Consider the following 18,632-nt stretch of genomic DNA (forward strand, 5'->3'; position numbering starts at 1 on the left):
GCGGCAGAGGGACGTCGACCGGCTCTCACCACCACGCACACCTGGCAAGCGACCGCTTAGAAAGGGGCAAGTCCGCACTTCCTTTCGGGCTCGGTCTTTCGGTCTCCATCTCGATCACGATCACCTCCCCGTCACATGGCTCCCAACACTCATGAACACTATCTCTCTTCTCTTCTCTTCTCATGTCATGCATTGTCATACTAAGGTACCGGGGTTTCTCAACCCCCCAACGACGGCAACTCTCACACTCTTATTGCATCAACGACCTTTGCTCCCCACCCACTTTCGACTTCCTTCACCAACTTCAAAACGTCAATTGTTAACGAATGACTTTTCCCACTCACGCACAAGTAGGGAGCGGAAGGTCAAGCTTCTTCTCATCGCATCGCATCGTTTCGCATCGCATCACATTGCATCACATCACATCCATCAAAGTTGTTTCACTTGATTGGTCTACCAGCAGCAGCAGCAGCAAGAACACGGCATCAACACTAGCAGCAGAGCAACCCCTCTTTTCGCCATCTTCTCCCTTTCGTACTACTTTACGTCACGCATACTGCCCTCTCTTCTCCTCTCGTCTTCACCATCACATTCGTCCTCTGTCCTTTATCCCTTTTGCACTGCACTGCACTGCTCTAGTCTACTCTCTGCTCTCCCTCTCTCCCTCTCCCTCTGTCATGCTCCCTCTAGTACTTGTCTAGTCGCTACTCTCTTGCTACTCTTGCTAGTCAGCTAGTCAGCTAGCTAGCCTATCAACGTTTAGCTCTCTCTCTCTCTCTCTCTGAGATATTTCTTTTTCAATTCTCAATTCCAATCTGTATCACTATCGAAAACAAAAAACAAAAGATCCCCCCAAAGATCAGACTGAATGGAAGTTGCTAGAAGACTGAGAGTGAGTGAGCGCTCCTTGAAGGGTGGAGCGGGAGAGGATCGGCGAGGGATCAGGGGAGGGAGGGAGGGAGGGAGAGAGAGAGAGCAACGACGCAGGATGGGAACAAATTCAGATTCGTCGACTTGACTTTTGAGCTTTTGAGGGGGGGCCATGCACGACTCAGGGGACAATGACGATGACGATGACGATGACGATGTGTGATGTGTGATGTATGCTCAAGAGCTGTTTCAATTGATCATATCAGATGGTACAATGAGTGGGAAAAAAAGGGAGGGGGACGGATGGTGCCTCTACTCTTGGCTGCGTGCCTGTTGCCTCTAGGGTCGTGGCGTACTCTATTCTCAATCTAGTCTCTCCCTCTCTCTTGGGGCCAGCCAGGGCCTGCTTTTCTTCCAGTGGAGCTCGGGTGATACCTTTCTCCCTTCGCATTTCCCTTCTATGTATTGCCTTCTACCTCACTCTCCAGTGCCTCGCTCTCCCCTTGCTCCTCCTTCTCCTCCTCCTCAGAGGAGCGTCTCACCAAGTGCGCTCCTGGCGAGTGAGCATCCAACGGCAACTGTAGCCTCTGCGTCCCTCTGTTCCATCAAGCTTGGGTTGACCTCCATGATGTCTACTGCGACTAGACAACCGGTCTCGTGCAGAGTCTCACAGATGTAGTGTCCCTCTCGGAATGTAAGTCCTCCCCTTACTGGTGTTCCAGTAGAAGGAGCTACGGAAGGGTCCAGCCCATCAACGTCGAAGCTGAGGTGGATAGGCCTGTCTCGCCTTCCCGAGTTGCCATTGAGGTGGTCCAAAGCCATATCTACCACTCTTCCAATTCCATACTTGTCGACGTGATGCATGGAAAAGCACTTGATGTTGTTCTCCTTTAGAATCTTGCGCTCCTCGACATCAATGTCCCTCAGACCAATGTAGACGATTCCCTCTGGTTTGAGCAGAGGTTGAACCCACTCGTTGAAAGGAGCAACATCGCATCCTTCGAGTCCCATGAGGAAAGAGACTGGGCAGCCGTGCAAGTTACCAGAATCGGTTGTGAGGGGAGTATTGATGTCGGCATGGGCATCTACCCAGATCACACCTGCGGAGGGGTGAGAGCGGAGAGTGCCAGTGACTGTGCCCAGACCGAGGGAGTGGTCGCCTCCGAGGGTGAGAGGAAGGTCGCCTGCCTTGGAGATGGCTTCGACTCGGTCGGCTACAGAGCGGGCGACGGCGTTGACCGTTCTTGGGTTCTTCATTTGTCCGATGTCAGCTAAAGGGAGGGGGTTACGTGGAAGTAGTGTCAGCTGGAGCTGTCATAGGAAGATTAGACAGGCCTCTCCCTTCATCATCCTACTCACCATCCTTTCCAGCAAACTCCTGGACGATTCTCTCATACCTCTCATTCCCCTCGTACCCCACATTCCATCCCAACTGGGCAATCTGCTTCTGCAATCCAGCCTGGATCAATTGACTAGGTCCTTGGTCTACTCCTGCCTTGCCCTGTCCACCAGAAAAGTCACAGCCGAGAATCTGGACAGAGGCGCTGGTCTTGAGGAATTTGGAGGTAGAGGCGGCAGAGGAGTGTGGTTGGGACTTGCCGGTGAGGGCGTGGGTGCCGTTGGTGATGGTCATTGTGTGTGCTGGTGTGTGCGTGGTTGTGAGTGGAGGAGAGGGGAGGGGAGATGCTAGGTTACAATGTAATGGTGTGGGAGGAGGGAATGCAAAGTGACTCCTGTCCAATATCCTGCTGTCTTATATGTCTAATCTGCTCTGCGCTGTCTCTACTCGAGGGTGAAAAATCTATCTCTACGGTGGGATGCGGACAGACGGAGGTACGGGAGGTACAAGAGACGGAGTTGTGTTACATCTGCTGCTTCCATCGCGGGGAGGATGCCACGTGGGACAGACGCCTCAGGGAGGTGCAAGGAATAGAAGGACGCCCACCTTGAGCCCCGACTGGCGCGCCCACGCACTCACCCGCACACGCACAATTGCCGGCGGTAAAGGGCAGATTGGAGCGGGGGGAGGTACAGACCAAGAGCAGGAGGTGTCAGGAGGCGAGGGGAGGTGTGGGCTCAACGATGCTGTGAGACCATGACTCCAAGACTGTAGTGTGGATCAATCTCCTCTGCGTGGCCTCACAGCTTACGGAGATCTGCTCACCCTCTCTCTCACGCGAGGCGAGGGACGTGGTGTGGAGGAGGTGCAGCTCACTCACATTCCCGGCATCACCGCTCTCCTCTTTCCGGCCGACCCTCTGACTCGTACGACCACTACACCCTTCATCCAGCATGTCCTCAAACGCACTACCACCCCTCCCAGAGTACACGACGGGCCACTGTGCCTGCAAACGCACGCAATATCGAGTACAGCTCACCAATCTACAGGAAGACCTCCGTCTGACCGCCTACTGCCATTGTACCTCGTGTCAGAGACTCAATGGTGCGCCATTTGTATGGACGACACATTGGGCTGAAGAGGCGGTACAGTGGTCCTCTGCTGCACTCGATGGAGGAAGTGAGAAGATGCCAGGCTCTTCCTCCTCTTCCACCGCCCCAACCTTAACAAGGACAAAAGGCGGCGCCCGACTAATTCCCACCGTCTCTTCCTCCTCTTCCACCTCTGCTTCTACTTCTTCTTCATCCTCGGCTCCAATGCTTCCCGAAGCAACCTTTGCTCCCACAATGGCAGTCTACGAGACCCTTCCAGGACGCAAATGGAAGCAACGCTGTGACTATTGTGGAACACCATTGGGCTCTTGGAATCAGGCAAAGAGACAGTGAGTGCCTTTCCATTACTGGACTAAGAAAAGAGTTTGAAAGTGGAATGGAGGATTGACAATTTACTTTGGTCTGTCTACTTGCTCTCTCAATCGCTTCAGATGGAGCCTCTGGCCCTCCACCTTCTCAAGGGACTATCTTCCTCCTCCCACTCCCACTCCCAATCCCACCTCCACTCCCTCGACGGGCTCTAGCTCCAGCTCCTCCACTACATCTCCACCACCAAAGGAAGGTCTTCCGCACCCCACCATCCAGCAGGCTATCCGACCTCTGCATCACCAATTCTACGGATGGTGGCGTACAATGGATATACCCGACAAGTTGCCCAAGTGGGAGGGATATGCCGGTGCTAGTGAGAGGGTGGAGGAGTGAGCTGAGAGAAGAGGAGAAGAGAGACGACTCGGAGAAAGAAGCAGCTTCGGACGTACAAGAAACAGGTGGGGCGGGCGCACTTCTTAATTCAGGCTTACGCCTGTACTATCATTTCACACTACTTGTGCTGTATCAATAGATCCTCTTTTCAATTGTCACGCTTCGACTTTCCCCACAACATCTTGCTACCCCTCCCTCCCCCTTCTATCGAGCAGTAGGAGCACCTCCACCTCCAGGCGCACCACCAGCGCCTCCGCCCGCACCGCCCTCGTTGTTCCTCCTCTGAGCGTCCTGCACGCCCTGAATGTCCTTCTCGTCATCCATCGACTCGTCCTCATCGTCGTCCCCAGCCAGTGCAGCCTCAATGGCAGCGCGGTCCGCCTCGCTCAGCTCATCACCTCTCGCAGCAGCTCCACTAGCAGCGCCAGTGCCCGCTTGCTGTTCGCCGTCTCCTCCCTCGTCCCCACTTGCATTGACCTTGAGGGCCTTGAAAGTGTCGGAGGGTTTGCGGTCGAAGAGCAAGAGGATACCAGCTCCACCGCCAGACGTCCGCGAAAGGATGTCCCTGGCTTCCTCGGCTGTCGGACCGAGAGAGGCAGCAGCTGTCGTCGTCGCAGCTGATACGGCCGACTTTGCATTATTGGCCGAGGCGTCGTTGGCTCCGAGGGGAGTCGCGACACCACTGGCGCCCTTTGCGGGGGTGGCATTGCCTAGTAAACTGAGGTTGCCCTTGGGCGCCACAGTCGATGTGTTGTGAAAGTTGACAGGCTTACTGCTTGCAGATCCTTGCACTGCCCGGATGGGGTTGTACCGAGAATCCGAAGGGAAGGCCACGTACTTGACCTGAGCCGGCGTGACACGGGAATAGTTCTGCAGGCGCTCCGAAGTGGGTTCTGGTTTCCTCCTCTGACGCTTGGTAGCCGGTTGAGTAGCGGAAGCGTCTCCGTCCTTCATCTCGGCATCGCCATCAGCCTTGGAGGGCTTCTCGTCAGTGTCCATGGAGGTACCCAGCCCTTGAGCAGCCTTTTCACGCTCCTTTGCCTTCTGCCTCTGCTTTGCCCTGACAGTCGTCGAAAGGACAGCCGTCTCGATCTTTTCGACCTTCTTCTCCTTGTCCTTCTTGGCAGCCTCGGGGTAGCGGAAGAAGCTGGGGCGGGCATTGCTGACAAACTCAAAGTCCGGAACGCGCAACTCGCGGTCAAGACCAATGAGGGCAGTGGGGCCAAATGCAAGAGAAGCGAAGTGAGCCATGGGGAACCAGTACCAGAATTGTGTAAAGAGAGCCAGTCCGACAATGCCCATCATGTTGTTGCTGCCTCCGACACGCGACTGCAGAGAGCAGGTGACGTTACGGCCTCCAGCATCGATAAGACCGGAGGAGAGCGCAGCGCCGAACTTTGCCATCGGCTCCTCGTGCTTGTCGCCCAGAATCTTGCTGAAGGTCTGACGGACCTCTGCCACTCGTGGATTCAGATCGCTGTTCTGCTGCAGCATAATCATGGCGAGGGAGATGCAGGCTCCTTGACGAACAAAGTCGACTGGGTCCTTTGTCATTGGCATCAACAGATCCACTGCTTCGTCGAGACCAGTGCTTGCGCAGGCAATACCCAGAGCGAGAGCCGAACCATATCGCATGTGAGGGTTGTAGCTCTCTGAAAGCAATTGAACGATACGAGGGACCTGTGTGGGGTTGCGGAAGAGAAGGAAGCCCAAGCTGGTTACGGCCGCTCTTCGGACGTCGTCATTGACATCGCTAACGGCGATGTGCAGCAATCTACGAATGGCTTTGTTGTCGCCCGTTCCAGCATAGGCGAGAGCGATAGTGTAAACACCTCCGTACCTCAGAATGGCATCCTTGTCGCTCAGAAGAGTGTCGATCATCGAGTCAGCCTTGTCCTCGAGACCGTAGAACAGCAGCGCGAGACCGATGGCAAGACCTCGGATGATCTTCTCGTGCTGTGTCTCATGAGCGTACTGCAGCATCTCCTCTACGGCTTGCTGGTTGGCAGTGCCGAGCATGACAAGACCCATGGCATAGCCAGAAGCCTCGCCAGCCACTGCGCTGTCACTGTAAAGACGCGTACGGAGTTCCTCGTACACCTCCTGGTTGCCCGTAGCCATACCTGCAGCGCCGAGACCCAGAGCAGCTCCATGCTGTACGATTTCGCCCTCGTTGTTCTTCAACGTATTCGTCAAGAGTTCCATTACTTCTGTCCCGTGGTTAGCATGGATGAGTCCAAGGGCGAAGAGAGAACCACCCTCTGAGAAAGCCGATGAGCTGACGCCATCTTGGGGCAGATAGGGGCGGAGGATGCTGATGCCTTCCTTTAAGTTGCCCTTGTTGATGACACCCAGGGCAGCTGTGGCAGTGAACTTGCTCCAGTTGCTTGCCTTTGCCAGCCAGTCCAGGTTCTCTCGCAAGAACTGATCGCTGGTTGTTCCAGCATTCATGAAAGCGTTCGAGAAGGTGAGGGCGGAATGGTAGATAGAGTTGCGGGCGTCCAGCGAATCCTTTACTGACTTGAGTACAGTCAGATCGGCGCGGTTCGACCGCACCAAGAAGTCAAGGTACAGCTGAATCGACTCCTCGCCCAGGAGAATCGACCGGACCCGGGTGATACAGCTCTCCACAGTCGAGGCAGAAGAGGAAGCGCCTCCCTCCTCCGTCTCCATCTCAGCACCCCCATTTGTTGTGGCAGTCTTCGACGCCAGGTCCACACGGACGTTCTCCAGGAACTCTTGTGTGGCGCTCTCGGCGAGGTCGAAGGCGCATTGGTAGGCGATGAGCAGGGGATCATGCTCAGTATTGGCTGATGATGAAGCCGATGCATCTTGGTGGGCTTTGGTGACCAGGTCGAGGAGCAAAGCCGAAGTCTCTTGGGGTACATTCAGGTAGACATGGCATTGAACGATGGAGAAGTTATCGGGGTGTGGGAGAGACTGGAAGAGCTTGATGAGCAGACGAAGCACCTACGGGCGAGGAAAGAGAGAGTGAGAGAGGGAATCAGCATACGATTGGCACAAGAGAATCATCGCCTGCTCAGGGCGTTTACTCACCTGCTGCCTAAATTCTACTCCCACGCCGCCAATGCCCATGACAGCCTCGAGGGTGTACGCAAGGAGCTCCTGGTCCTTCTTGCCGGTATGCTCAAACACCTGCTCAATAACATCTAGCCTCCGGGTCTCCAACGCAATGCCCAAAGCAGGCCTGTACTCCCCAGATGCGATACATCGCGTGAACATCGAATTGACGATCTTCACCAGCCTAGCATCGGGCGAAGTCGCCCCGCCAGAGGCGAAGGCGGCTGCGTTCTGCTCAATGTACGAGTCGATGGCCTTGGACACGACACTCTCGGTGAACTCATCCTCGACGTCGACATCGAATGTATCACCAGCGCCGAGAGCAAAGGTGAGGGCCTCGTCGAACTCTCCGAGGTGGAAGTAGACCTTCGATGCCAAGAGAGAAGCGACGTTACGAGTGGCAGGATCTAGGGGCGAAGAGGACTCTGACAGAATCTCACTGTCAAAAGAGAAGCATAACAAGCGAAGCCTCGGTCAGCGAATCTCCTGGGACTCTAACAGCATTACCTCTTCGCCCAACTCACATTCCGGAGATATTGTCCGCAATCTCTGCCCAAAATTGGTGAACAGACTTGTTGAGTTCCTCAACAGCATAAGCCTGTAGCTCAGGCTCAGGCTCATTCAGGAGTGACAGCAGACCGGCTTTCGAAGGGGAAAAGAGACACGAGAATAGGGGGAAGGGGGGAGGAGCAAAAGAGCTGGTCAGTCCACAAGTTGGCTTAGAGCCTTCTGTCGAGCTTGCTCACTCACCCGCCGAGGTGGTGGACGCCATGCTGTCAAAGGGGAAAGGGGCAGGACAATGAGGTTCGTGGTTCGATAATGTTCGTACGTCGAGTCAGAGGAGGGTGAGCTCGACGGCGATGTGATAATTGGCGAGGGGACAGTAGAGGAAGAAGTGGCTGGTAGGCGAGGCGAGGCGTGGGGGCGAGCGAGCCAGCTGCCGCGTAACCTGGCGGTCGAGTGCTCCACCTGTTTGTCTTCGCGGCTCCGACACGCACGACGGGCCTGGCGTCTTCCGCCTGGCCCCTTCCGCTCAAGGGGTATGAAACACACGCGGGGTGGAGAGAGACAGTGTAGATTGAGACTGACACAAGAGTAAAGATACAGAAAAGGAGGTGACACCAAGCACAGACTATCAATGACGATATCACAACCGGGAGAATATAGGGCAGAGCTGAGCGTACTTCGGAGCTCATCGCCCGTCTCTCATCTTCTGCCAGACAGCCAGGGTCAGGATGGCAGCAAAGCCGAGGGTGAAGGCCAGTGCCAAGACCAGCAAATCGCGGTAGTAGGAGCCGGTCAAGCCAAAGAGGCTGTTTGCGATGGAAGATGCAGGCACGTCGACTATGATAAGGGAAGATGAAGCAGGTGGGGAGGGAAGGTCTGTCAGTCAGCAATCCGTCTATCAGAAGAATTTTCATCGAGGTTGACCTAACTACTCACAGGGTACGCCACTGAGGGAGTCCTCAATGGTCAAGCCATTGATCTCGTTGATGGTCACAGCTTCGAGAGCATACTTCATTGGAGAGATCCATTGCACCCATTTCACCACGTCAGGGAGAGTGTTGAGGTTGAGCATGAACCCAGCAAAGCCAATATTGAAGAGGACAAACCCGCCTCCTAGCAGGACGGCGATGCTCAGGTCTTCGAAGACGGCGCCGAGAGTCATCATGTATAAGGAGACGACGATGTAGAAGATGACCGAGATGAGCAGGAACTCAAAGAAGTTTGCAACTTCTGCCTTGAGGCCGACCATGAAGTAGACGATGATGGACAAGCAGATGCCAGGCACGATGCGGAGCAGCAGCAGGTCGTAGAGCAGATGTGCCGCCAGCCAGGCAAAGGCCGAGTACAGCCCATCGGCCCTCTCCCTGACCATCAAAGCCCTTACCGAGGCCATGTACGTAATGGCCGACAGTGAGGCAAAGAGCATGAGAGTGTAGAGGAAGAAGATGGAGCCGATGCGATTCTGAAAGCCGCCAATGGTCTTCTGCACCTTGAAGAAGGCGCCTCCGACAAAGAGACCCACGGCGATGTGCACACCTAGGTGGGCAATGGGACCTGCTGAGTCGCGAGTGATGTTGCGGAGGTACCGTCGCGAAATTGCAAGGGACTGGGTGAACCAGGTAGTGGACGTGGCCGAGCCCCGCAGTGGTGCAGCATTGATGGTGGTGCCCTCCTGATCCACCGACCGCTTTTCTCCTCCAGAAGATAGCGCAGATGCAGCAGGAGATCCTGATTCCTGTCCAAGACCACCGTAAGGAGAGCCATGGGCCTGTTTACCTCCGCTGCGCTGCGAAACTCCCTGTCGAGAACCTTCGGAGCTCATGTATAGCAGATGATCGGCCACATTGTAGCCAGGGGGGCATGCCCGGTTCTGTTGAGCGCACCACTGTAGCGCCTCATCTGGAGCGCCATCGTAGAATGTCTTGCCCTTTGCGAGGAAGATGCTTCGATCAAACTTGTAGAAGATGTCCGAGGAGGGCTGGTGCAGAGTCATAATGACAGTGGTAGACCCGTCTCCCTTGTAGGCCAGGGCACGCAGTGCGGCAATGACTCTAGCAGCATTGTACGCATCTAGCCCGGACAGGGGCTCGTCGAGCACCAAGATGCGAGGTCGTGCCACGAGTGCGATACCGATAGAGACTCGGCGCTTCTCTCCTCCGGAGATTCCTCGGTGACGACGAGATCCAATCAGTCGGTCCTTGATGGCGTCCAAACCCAGGGTGTTCAATGTCGCCTCGACGATATTGGCCTTTTCTTCCGATGTCACATTCTCTGGCAAAGAAAGCTCAGCAGCGAATGCAAGAGCTTCACGAACGGTAGAAAATTCAGGCAGCTGGTCCTCTTGATCAACAAAGGCAATGAGGCGGCGACCTGATGCCTCAGCCGAGAAATCATGTACGGCTTCCATCGAGGACTTCTCGCTCGATGGGCCATGCCCACCAGCCATGGGACCACTTTGCAGCTTGACATCACCAGTCATCTTGCCCATCTTGTCTCGACCAGCAAGAAGCTCAACCAAAGTCGTCTTACCAGCACCAGAAGGACCGAGAACTGCGATGAGGTGACCAGCGGGTGCGTGTCCCGAAACATCACGTAGGATAGTGTGGTCCTTGTGTGCATGGGAGGTAGCGCCACCGTGGCTCGGAGAAGCGCCGAATTCGGTAGAGTCAACAGCGGCAACAGCCGCGCCTTCCTCTGCGCTACCACTGTGAGATCGAGAGAAGCGGCCGCCGAGCTTGCCACGGGCGCTCTTGTGCCCATCAATGACATAGCTGATGTGTTCCCAGCTGATTCCCACTGGGGGTCCTCCATCCTCTCGCCTTGGAACAGACTTGGCCCGACGACGGCCGAGGAAGCCCCAGACGAGGAAGCCCAACAGAGCGGCGACAATGACGGCGAGGACTGCAATGGCGCCCTTGACTGGTCCGCTGAGGTGGGTTCCGGAATTCGACGAGGAGCCTTTCAAGTCTTCCTGAACCCGATAATAGTAGTTTTGCTGCGACTCTGAGACACACGAGCCGAATTGGCACTGTCCAGAGGTGAATGAGCAATGAAGGTCAGTCGCCGCACTTCCAGTCCCCTATCATTGTACCTTGACTCACATTGACCAAAGGTATGCCATTCGAACCCAGGATGCCTTCGATCATCTGGCTCTGAAATTGACAATTGCCAGAAGCATCTCCACTAGCCGAGTCAACGTAATTGCATGGCATCACAAGAGTTCCGCTTAGACTAGTAATGACGTTTCCAAGATTGACGCCCACGGTGGCTCCACTTCCACAGAATGTTGAGTTGGCCGCGCAATGGCACTCTGTCGTCTCGCAAGACCAGACGTTTGAACCCAAGGCAGCAGTGGCGTTGTTGACCGTGGAGGCAGTGGATCCGATGGGGCTCGAGGAGTTGCTGGAAGTGCAGCCCGTGGATTGGCAGTAGAATTGCTCTTGACCATCCAGCCAGACCTGCGAAAGAGTGGTACCACCTTGCGCCCCTGTCCAAGAAGGCAGACCCGTCATGCTAGTGTTGTCTGGCTGGGCCACCTTGATGAGAGTCATTGTGAAGTTGGCTCCGCCGAACAGGCTGGACAGGGTCGGCTGCTGGATATCACAGTTGACGTATGTGGTGGTGATCGTGTCAGGCTGCTTGTGGCAGACAAGAGCATCACTGGAGTAGGTGTACGAGCCATTGTAGGTAGGATCCACGATGGTGCTACCCAGCGGCAAAGTAGCCTTGGCTCCCACAGCAGCTCGAGCTGCTGCACATGATCCGGGTGCAGAAGAGCATATATTACAGTTGAAGCCCTCGAAGCCTGTCGTGCAGGTAGAGCAGGTCTTATCAGCTGCTGGCTTGACGGTACGAGTGTCAGGGGTGAGAAAGGGAGAGTCGCAGGTGGCCTGACCACATGCAGTACTTCCGAGACCTGCGGGGCATTCTGCCTCGTAGAGACTAAGAGGGTTGCCAGTGACGTTGGCCATGGTTGGCTGACTGGCTTGTAGGAGGTGCTAAGCCAATGATGGAGAGAGGGAAGGGGTAGAATTGATGTCCGGGCTACCGAGGATGATGAAGGCCGCTGGGATTGCCAAGAGGGGCCACGTCAGGCGGCAATGAAGTTCAGCGCCAGGGCCAGGCACGGCGGGCCGATAGGAGTATATGTGCGCCCAGGGCCACTACCAAGGCAGCAAAAGGGTGCAGCAGATGGCCGATGATCACACCGATCGATGGAGATGGAGATGGAAGAAGAGGTATAGATACGGAACGAGGAGATGATCTGCTGCTCACCCCGCTCTGCTCATCGTCTGTGCGATTCAGTCTGCCGGCCATCCGTGAGCCTCGACCGTGCGACTCACGGGGCCACCCAACCTCGCGTAAAGGTGCGAGGCACACAAAGGGGGGCGGCCAATTGGCCTCGAGCCTAAGCCGCCGTTCCGCGACTGTCCGCCCGCCCGGCGGCCGTGGCAAGCCACACAGCAGACCTGCATGAGATCTATCGCTTCCCCTCACAGCAGAGGATGGGCGGAGATGGGCCCTGCCACAGTCTCTCTGCGGGACCGCTCTCACCCACCAGCTAGCGGCAACAGGGGGAATATGGTAAGAGGACGACAGTGTCCACCACACATCCTGCTTGCGTTTACGGCAGACGCTCCTTGGCCAAAACTTCACTCAGCAGGCGGACATATGTTTCTCAGGCGTGAGATGGAAATTGTCCTTGATTGATGCTGTCCAGGTCGCAGCGACGAGAAGATCGAAAGGATCAGAAGCAACAAGAGAAAGAAGAAGTGCCATCAGGTCTAGACTCAGGGGGCCGGCGGGAACAATTGAAGCCAGAGAGGACAAGGATGGAATGGGTGGACGAGAAGAGTGGGACGAGAATTACAATATTGATTCAAGTAGTAGAGGGGGAAGAGAAGAGCGTGGGAACGCTGATCTGTCCCACTGCTCTGGCCACCTAGGCAAGCAGAGCCATTCCGAAGGACACAAGACCAGCGAGTGCTGCAACGGGACCGGCGACGGCGAGAGTCATAGCACCACTTGTGCTTGTGGTATCACTGCTGCTGCTCGATCCACCAGAAGTGCCAGTCGAACCCCCCGCAGTGGAAGTCCTGGTCTGGGAAGCTACTGACGATGTACCAGTGGCATAGGGCTCGGACTCAGACGTGTTTGCATTGGTCTCGATGTAAGCGTTACCCAGATCCTGCTTGAGACAGGTGATGATAGGCATCAGACTCTGGGTGGGCTGCATGGACAGCGCAATTGGGAGGACAACGTCGACGGCCAGCTCAGTCGACTGCTCGTATAGGTCGTGCTGGAGCACAATGTAACCAGTGTCGAGGGTGGGGACCTTCTCAAGAATGGTCTCGAACGTCTCGACGACCTCCTCGGTGCTGACGGCACCACCCTGGATCTGCCAGTCATTAGTATCGAAGTTGCTTCCGTCCGAAGTCGAAGTCCAGATGATGGGGGTGAGGTCAAGCAGCTTGCAGATGGCACGGACACGATCGTCGATGTCTCCATAGGGAGGTCGCATGGTGTTGGGTGTGACACCAATGGTCTGACGGATGACCTCCTTGGTCCAGGCGAGCTCGAGAAGAATCTCCTCGTTAGAGAGGGTGGTGAGAGCAGGGTGAGACCAGGTGTGGACAGAGATCTGGTGTCCCTGCATGTACTCGTACTGGAGCATCTCAGGACGAGAAAGGACACGAGAGCCGACGACGAAGAAGGTAGCCTTCAGATCACCGTTGTCTTCGAGAGCCTTGAGGAGCTTCGGGGTGTAAGGCGACGGTCCATCATCGTAGGAGACTCCCCAAGTGTTCTCGTCGGGACAGACGGTAATGTCGGTGTCGGTGGTGTACCCACCGCAAGTCCACCAGTGGTTCTTTGCAGCATCGGCCAGGTTCTCTGCGTTGCTGGAACACGAAGCGGAGTCCGTGGTGACGGGAATGTCGGGCACACCGGACAGGTCGTACTGGGCCAGCCATGCCTTGGCCTGGCTGGAGTTGGTAGGAGGAACCACGTCAAGGGTCGGGAAGTCGGCGATGGTGAGAGCAGTGGTAGCTGGAAGAGCGGGTGCGCCACTGATGAACGTGTTGGTAGCGCCGGCGCTGTAGGTTGTGCTCAGCGTGTAAGTGGGTGTGTGCTTGGGCACTCCACTGGTGATGTCCTTGATGGCCGAGGAGAGGCTGGCAGGGAGCTTGCTGGTAGCAGTCGCCTGACGCTTAATGTGCTGGTGGGCCGAGGCCGAGACCAGAGGCGAGGAAGCCAAGACGGCAGCTGCCGCAACGGCGGCGAGAGAAGTAAAGTGAACCATGGTCAGGCAAGTTATGGTATCGAGGGTATTTGAGATGAAGTTCTGTTGATGACAGGAATAGAGCAGGGGAGAACAGGTCGTCAGAGATTAGTCATCCGTTGACGAGGGATGTTCACTGATTCAGTCGCAGGCGCAAAGGGTAGCTACGACCCAGCACTGCTGCTTCTGACGCGCGAAGGCAGGTCGGGTGTGACCGAGATGCCTGTCATTGGCAACTGACTGGATTGCCACACTCACCTGTTCGTAAAGCTTGCTTGGGTAAGATGTACAGGTATGGAGTGTCCGGAGAAGCGAGTCTGAGAAAGAGCGTACGAGTGGGGATCAGCGGTGGTTAAGCGCTAGTCAGGGGTTGGATCCGAAAGAGAGGACCTGGTGGTAAGTGAGCGGTTGGTGATGGTTGGGAAGAAAGGTAGTGAGCATTGACGAGGAGTAAAAGGGTCGGGAACCAACACAGGAGCTGGGGCCGGACCGAAGAAGCAAGCAAGCAAGCACACGCTCACACAACCAGAGCGAGAGAGAGAGAGACGCACACGCACAGCCTCTGACCCCTCTTACACGATACGCACGTCACATACAGATGAAGCGGGCAGGGAAGCAGCCAAGCAGCCAAGCAGTCGAGTCTGGACATAGGCAAGGAGGGATGTGCATCGAGGGGGCTGCCCACCAGAGGCGTGAGTAAGTGCAGAGGGAGCTTGGCCAAAAAAAGCTTAGTGGGCAGCTGCCTCGCTTGCTGAATTGGTAGTGTGACATTGTTTGCCAAGGGGGGGAGTGACCTTTGTCGCAGTGTTCTTCCTCTCGTCTAGTGCCTTGATCTCACTTTTGTCCAATGCCCGGCGGTTAGTGTTCTTCTCTTCCTGCGCCCCTTTGCTGCCATGCGCCTGCGCCTCTTGTCTCCCAAGACGCGCGCCTGCCCCTCAAAGCCACCTCCCCACTGCCTCTTCAGGCATGCAGACTGAGAGAGCCTTGGCATTTCCGCGTCCGCCCACCACAACACCCCTCAATGGGCAACCAAAGGTCCGACAAAGCAGACCCCTCTCCTCCACTGGACACAAAGGACGGTGACACAACACACGTGCTTGCTTGCAAGGCAGGGTAGTGTTGTCAGGTGTCAGCAGTGGCCAGGAAAAAAAAAGGGAAGTGTCTAGCGGCTATTGTAACCCTGGTGCTGCGAACAGAAATCGAGGCGAGGTGCGCGTACCAGATAGGGGGTACAGGTGAGGAGACGCACAGCATATAGGCTGCCAAAGAGACGTCACTTTTCAGGCGATGCAATCAACGAGACAATCACAAGAGCCGCATGACAGCATAGTGAGGAAGGATGGGACATTCCATGCCCTGAAAGGGAAGAGACAAGAAGAAGAGCAGACGGGTCGACCCAGACCAGTGGGCCCCCAGAGCTACCGGCTAGAAGAGCGAAAGACAAGAGGGAACAATGGACAAGAAAGCTTGAGGGTATGAGCGCAGACGGTGAAGAATGAGTGTGTGTGTTGGGGGGGGGGGGGGGGGGGGAGAGGTAATCACATGTGGGAGGGGCTGGGAGCAGAGAAGCCAGATCTGCACAGCTCGTCTAGTCGAGGAGGGAGTCCAGGTCTCCCATGTCGTCCCCCTTCAGGAAGTCATCATCTTCGCTGGCATTTGCGACCGACGCTGCCCTCAGCTTGCAGTACTTGTCGCAGTGAGCGTCTTCACTCTCCGTCTCGGAACGAGTAGACGATTCCTCATCGTCGTCCTCGTCGTCGTCGACTGAGGCAGACTCGGCTTCGGCGTCCCTTTCAGCGGCCTTGGAAAGATTGCGGGCGATCTCTCGGTGGTTTGCGCTGCGTCCCTTGAGGTGACGGATAGCTCCAGGGCTGCGAATAACGTGTGCGGCGCTGTCGCTGAGGGAGCGCTTGCTGAGCGAGGCTCCCACGTACCAGTTGGCCATGGATCGAAGAGAGCCGTTGGAGTTGAAGAAGGCATTCTTGGCAGAGGCAAAGCTGTCGGGTGGGTCGTTGATGGCAAAGCAGCCCAGCCAGGCAGCTCGCTTGACGTAACTCTGGCTGGCGAGCCAAGAAGTAGCCTCCTGCAGGAAGTCGGCCATCTCAGAGGCAGAAGCGCCGCTCTTGTTGGTGACACCGTACTCTGTGAGCCAGATGGAGAGACCGTACCTCTTGTATGCCTTCTTGACGAAAGACTTGAGACCGGCAATGTCCTTGTACGAGCCGTACCAGTGAAGAGCTACAAAGTCGGGCTTGGCTCCCTTGGCCTTTACCGCCTTCATGAAGCTGTCCAACCAGTCGAAGTTCCAGACGATTTGAGGACTCGAGACCTTGACGCCTTTCTTCTGCCAGGGAACCATCTCGGACATGAAGAGCTCAGCTGCGCGGCTTGGAGACAGGTTCGATTGAGACTCGACGTCGGGCTCGTTGACAAAGAGCAATCGCGAGGGCTGATTCTTCTTCATCTCTGCCTGACGAGAAGCCCACTTGCTCGCGTACTTTGGGCCCCAGTACATGGGCACATAGTCGACGGAGGATGGAGCGCCAGGCACAGCAGCCTCTTGCCAGTGATGATACCACTCGATGTTGCCCTTTGCAATGGTCTTCATCCAACTGTTGTCGGTGCCCCATGCCAGACCGAGGCGCAGGCGAGCTTCGGCAGCCTGCACTGTGAAGAGAAGGGCGATGGCAGAAGCTAAGAGGAGCTTCATTGTATGTGATTCTAGAGTGCTGTGGGATGGCTATGTGTGAAGGGAGAAATGAATCCGCGTGCGAGCAAAGTGGCTCGAAAGGATGCCCTTGACCTGCAAAGGACCGCCTGTGATGCTTAGTGTGTTGCTGTGCTTGAGGACCGGGGGGTGCTCAAATCAGTAGATGCTTGCAGTCGTCGTCTTCTTCTTCGACAGACGCTATGAGTTTTTCTCTATCGTCGAAGGAGGAGGGAGGGCGGGTCTGTGAGACCTTTACTTATTATTGACTTGTGCAGATGGGTGTGATGTGCTTGGAGGTGCTGTCGTTGATATACTTGTGTCTTGTTGTGTGTCTTGCTTGTGGAACAATGATGTCAAGATGGTGGGCGGGGGTGGGACAGGGGATAGCTAGGAGAGGGGCGGAGGAGGGCGAGGGAGGATGGGTAACAAAGAGGGAAAGGGAGGTAGGGTTCGGGTGGTGACGAACAAGAGAGGGGCTCGCTCCGTCGGCCACGCGCTGTGATGTGCTGCCCTGAAGCTGGTGCTGCCCCGCCGCGCCCCTCGCGCCGCCCAAATCTGGAGAGCAACACAGACGCAACACACAAGCACACGACCTCCGACGGCAGCATACAGGCACCGACCCGCGCCCTGAGCGGTCTGCCTCTGCCCGCGTGCCCCTTGTGCCCCGCGTCGATGTCGTGCCGTGGCGCTCTGCGAATCTGCCTCGTGGCTGCCTGCCATCTGCTCCACGACAGTGGGCCAGCCTTGGCGGAGTGGCCTACGAAGAATGTTCTTTTAGTCGACCATGCACGTCACAGCAGTCACAGCAGTCACCCAGGATCACCCATAATGGCAGTACCGTTCTTCACCTTCCCATTGCAACGGACCCTCCACCCTCCTGTTCCGCGAGGACAGAGCTTGCTCTCCTCTGGAGGCTAGACATGCGTTCCACGTCGCTCAACTTGCTCCTGGCGGGCTACCGACAATTCCAGGGCGGAAATACCACCACCATGATCTTTTTATGGAAAGAGCTCCCATACCGGCAATTGCCGAGTTGGTCCATTGACCACCTACTCACAGACTGTTTGCGCCTGTCCCTGTTCCGATCTTAGGTGATTATTTGAACCTCGCTAAAGCATATGATCATCACAGCCTTGGCCATACCCGTTGGGCAATGGGATGGCCAAACATCGCCTCGGCAGAGGCTACTTCGCCTACATCTCAGATTGTTTTGTTTCGCTTAAGCTTGGAACCCTTCCATCTACAGAATCCTGCAGCAGATTGGCTTCCATGAAAGCGCTTGCGTCCCACACTTGGCAGGATCAGAGCTTGGGTTGCAGAGGGACCTCGGAGCGTTTGTGTTGGCAATTGCTCTTGCCATGAGTTGCTGCATCAGCCTCATCGTGGCGACGATCCAGCAGCGGCCCAAGCATCGCCAAAGAATTCTGTGACTCGTCTTCGTCCCGCTCTTGCTGGGCTACGCTGTGAGCCGTCCCAGCCCTGTGAGCCTGCAGCCCACACCACCTTCAGCCTGACTTGTCAGCAGGCAATTACCTTGCGATCGACGTCGCTCTCAAGAGATCCACGACTCTCTAGCGACGTGGAGGGCAGAGTCAGACCGCCTCAGATGCTGACAAGGAAAAGAGCGGCCTACCAGCTCCAGTGTGTAGGCAGTGATTTGATTGCCTTGTTCCGATCAGCTGGAAGCAGCGAGAGGTTTCCTGGCGAGCAGCGAAATGGAAGCAAGCTATGGTGCCCTAACGCTCTACAGCCTACGATTGGCTGTAGAGACAATGGTAGCTCTGCTCTGCCTCGCTGCGATGTATCACTCAATTACTGAGCTGCCATCACACGGCGCTTGTCTGACTGAGCTGCCACACCTCCTGATGGAATCTCTCACCAATCGCAGCTGATTGTGTACCTCTTGAACATCGCAGCTGAACCTCATTGTGGCCTCGGCGACGCCTCTGGGTCGGCGCTGCCTGCCGAACAAGCCGAGGGCGCGCGGGTCCGATCGCCTCGAAATCTGGGGGGATGGCATGCACTTCCGCT

The 18,632-nt window shown here is 56.1% G+C and overlaps 6 protein-coding genes across 6 annotated transcripts; 1 reads left to right on the forward strand and 5 right to left on the reverse strand.

Moving 5' to 3' along the window:
* Window positions 1-1,395: 1,395 nt before the first annotated feature.
* BCV69DRAFT_286303 (putative arginase) lies at window positions 1,396-2,503 on the reverse strand (the record flags this gene model as incomplete). The annotated part of the gene is made up of 2 exons (XM_025493520.1): window positions 1,396-2,141; window positions 2,230-2,503. The coding sequence occupies 2 exons, from the start codon at window positions 2,501-2,503 to the stop codon at window positions 1,396-1,398; spliced, it is 1,020 nt and encodes a 339-aa protein (XP_025349935.1).
* Window positions 2,504-2,943: 440 nt separating this feature from the next.
* BCV69DRAFT_96777 (hypothetical protein) lies at window positions 2,944-4,125 on the forward strand. Its single transcript, XM_025495665.1, has 2 exons — window positions 2,944-3,650; window positions 3,753-4,125. Exons 1-2 carry the CDS (start codon window positions 3,163-3,165, stop codon window positions 4,021-4,023), a joined length of 759 nt encoding a protein of 252 aa, XP_025349936.1. The 5' UTR covers window positions 2,944-3,162; the 3' UTR covers window positions 4,024-4,125.
* A 102-nt stretch (window positions 4,126-4,227) lies between these two features.
* Window positions 4,228-7,876, reverse strand: BCV69DRAFT_296754 (26S proteasome regulatory complex, non-ATPase subcomplex, Rpn2/Psmd1 subunit; the record flags this gene model as incomplete). The annotated part of the gene is made up of 4 exons (XM_025494040.1): window positions 4,228-6,993; window positions 7,081-7,543; window positions 7,629-7,746; window positions 7,855-7,876. 4 exons carry the CDS (start codon window positions 7,874-7,876, stop codon window positions 4,228-4,230), a joined length of 3,369 nt encoding a protein of 1,122 aa, XP_025349937.1.
* A 288-nt stretch (window positions 7,877-8,164) lies between these two features.
* BCV69DRAFT_266165 (hypothetical protein) lies at window positions 8,165-11,948 on the reverse strand. Its single transcript, XM_025490802.1, has 3 exons — window positions 10,713-11,948; window positions 8,548-10,639; window positions 8,165-8,448 (listed from the first exon to the last, which is right to left on the reverse strand). The coding sequence occupies exons 1-3, from the start codon at window positions 11,580-11,582 to the stop codon at window positions 8,297-8,299; spliced, it is 3,114 nt and encodes a 1,037-aa protein (XP_025349938.1). The 5' UTR covers window positions 11,583-11,948; the 3' UTR covers window positions 8,165-8,296.
* A 435-nt stretch (window positions 11,949-12,383) lies between these two features.
* BCV69DRAFT_280389 (glycoside hydrolase/deacetylase) lies at window positions 12,384-14,296 on the reverse strand. Its single transcript, XM_025491598.1, has 2 exons — window positions 14,150-14,296; window positions 12,384-13,954 (listed from the first exon to the last, which is right to left on the reverse strand). Exon 2 carries the CDS (start codon window positions 13,910-13,912, stop codon window positions 12,554-12,556), a length of 1,359 nt encoding a protein of 452 aa, XP_025349939.1. The 5' UTR covers window positions 13,913-13,954; window positions 14,150-14,296; the 3' UTR covers window positions 12,384-12,553.
* A 1,108-nt stretch (window positions 14,297-15,404) lies between these two features.
* BCV69DRAFT_280390 (glycoside hydrolase) lies at window positions 15,405-17,050 on the reverse strand. The gene has a single exon (XM_025491599.1). The coding sequence runs from the start codon at window positions 16,599-16,601 to the stop codon at window positions 15,480-15,482; it is 1,122 nt and encodes a 373-aa protein (XP_025349940.1). The 5' UTR covers window positions 16,602-17,050; the 3' UTR covers window positions 15,405-15,479.
* Between the last annotated feature and the right edge of the window lie 1,582 nt (window positions 17,051-18,632).

The sequence above is a fragment of the Pseudomicrostroma glucosiphilum genome (assembly GCF_003144135.1).
Source record: "Pseudomicrostroma glucosiphilum strain MCA 4718 unplaced genomic scaffold BCV69scaffold_2, whole genome shotgun sequence".
NCBI lineage: Eukaryota > Fungi > Basidiomycota > Exobasidiomycetes > Microstromatales > Microstromataceae > Microstroma > Microstroma glucosiphilum.

Coding starts and splice junctions, on each gene's coding strand:
- BCV69DRAFT_96777 (XM_025495665.1), top strand. CDS start 3,163: ATGTCCTCAAACGCACTACCACCCCTCCCAGAGTACACGACGGGCCAC. Junction 3,651..3,752: donor TGGAATCAGGCAAAGAGACA/GTGAGTGCCTTT, acceptor CAATCGCTTCAG/ATGGAGCCTCTGGCCCTCCA.
- BCV69DRAFT_266165 (XM_025490802.1), bottom strand. CDS start 11,582: ATGGCCAACGTCACTGGCAACCCTCTTAGTCTCTACGAGGCAGAATGC. Junction 10,640..10,712: donor ATGGCATACCTTTGGTCAAT/GTGAGTCAAGGT, acceptor ACCTCTGGACAG/TGCCAATTCGGCTCGTGTGT. Junction 8,449..8,547: donor CTCCCTCAGTGGCGTACCCT/GTGAGTAGTTAG, acceptor CCCTTATCATAG/TCGACGTGCCTGCATCTTCC.
- BCV69DRAFT_280389 (XM_025491598.1), bottom strand. CDS start 13,912: ATGGTTCACTTTACTTCTCTCGCCGCCGTTGCGGCAGCTGCCGTCTTG.
- BCV69DRAFT_280390 (XM_025491599.1), bottom strand. CDS start 16,601: ATGAAGCTCCTCTTAGCTTCTGCCATCGCCCTTCTCTTCACAGTGCAG.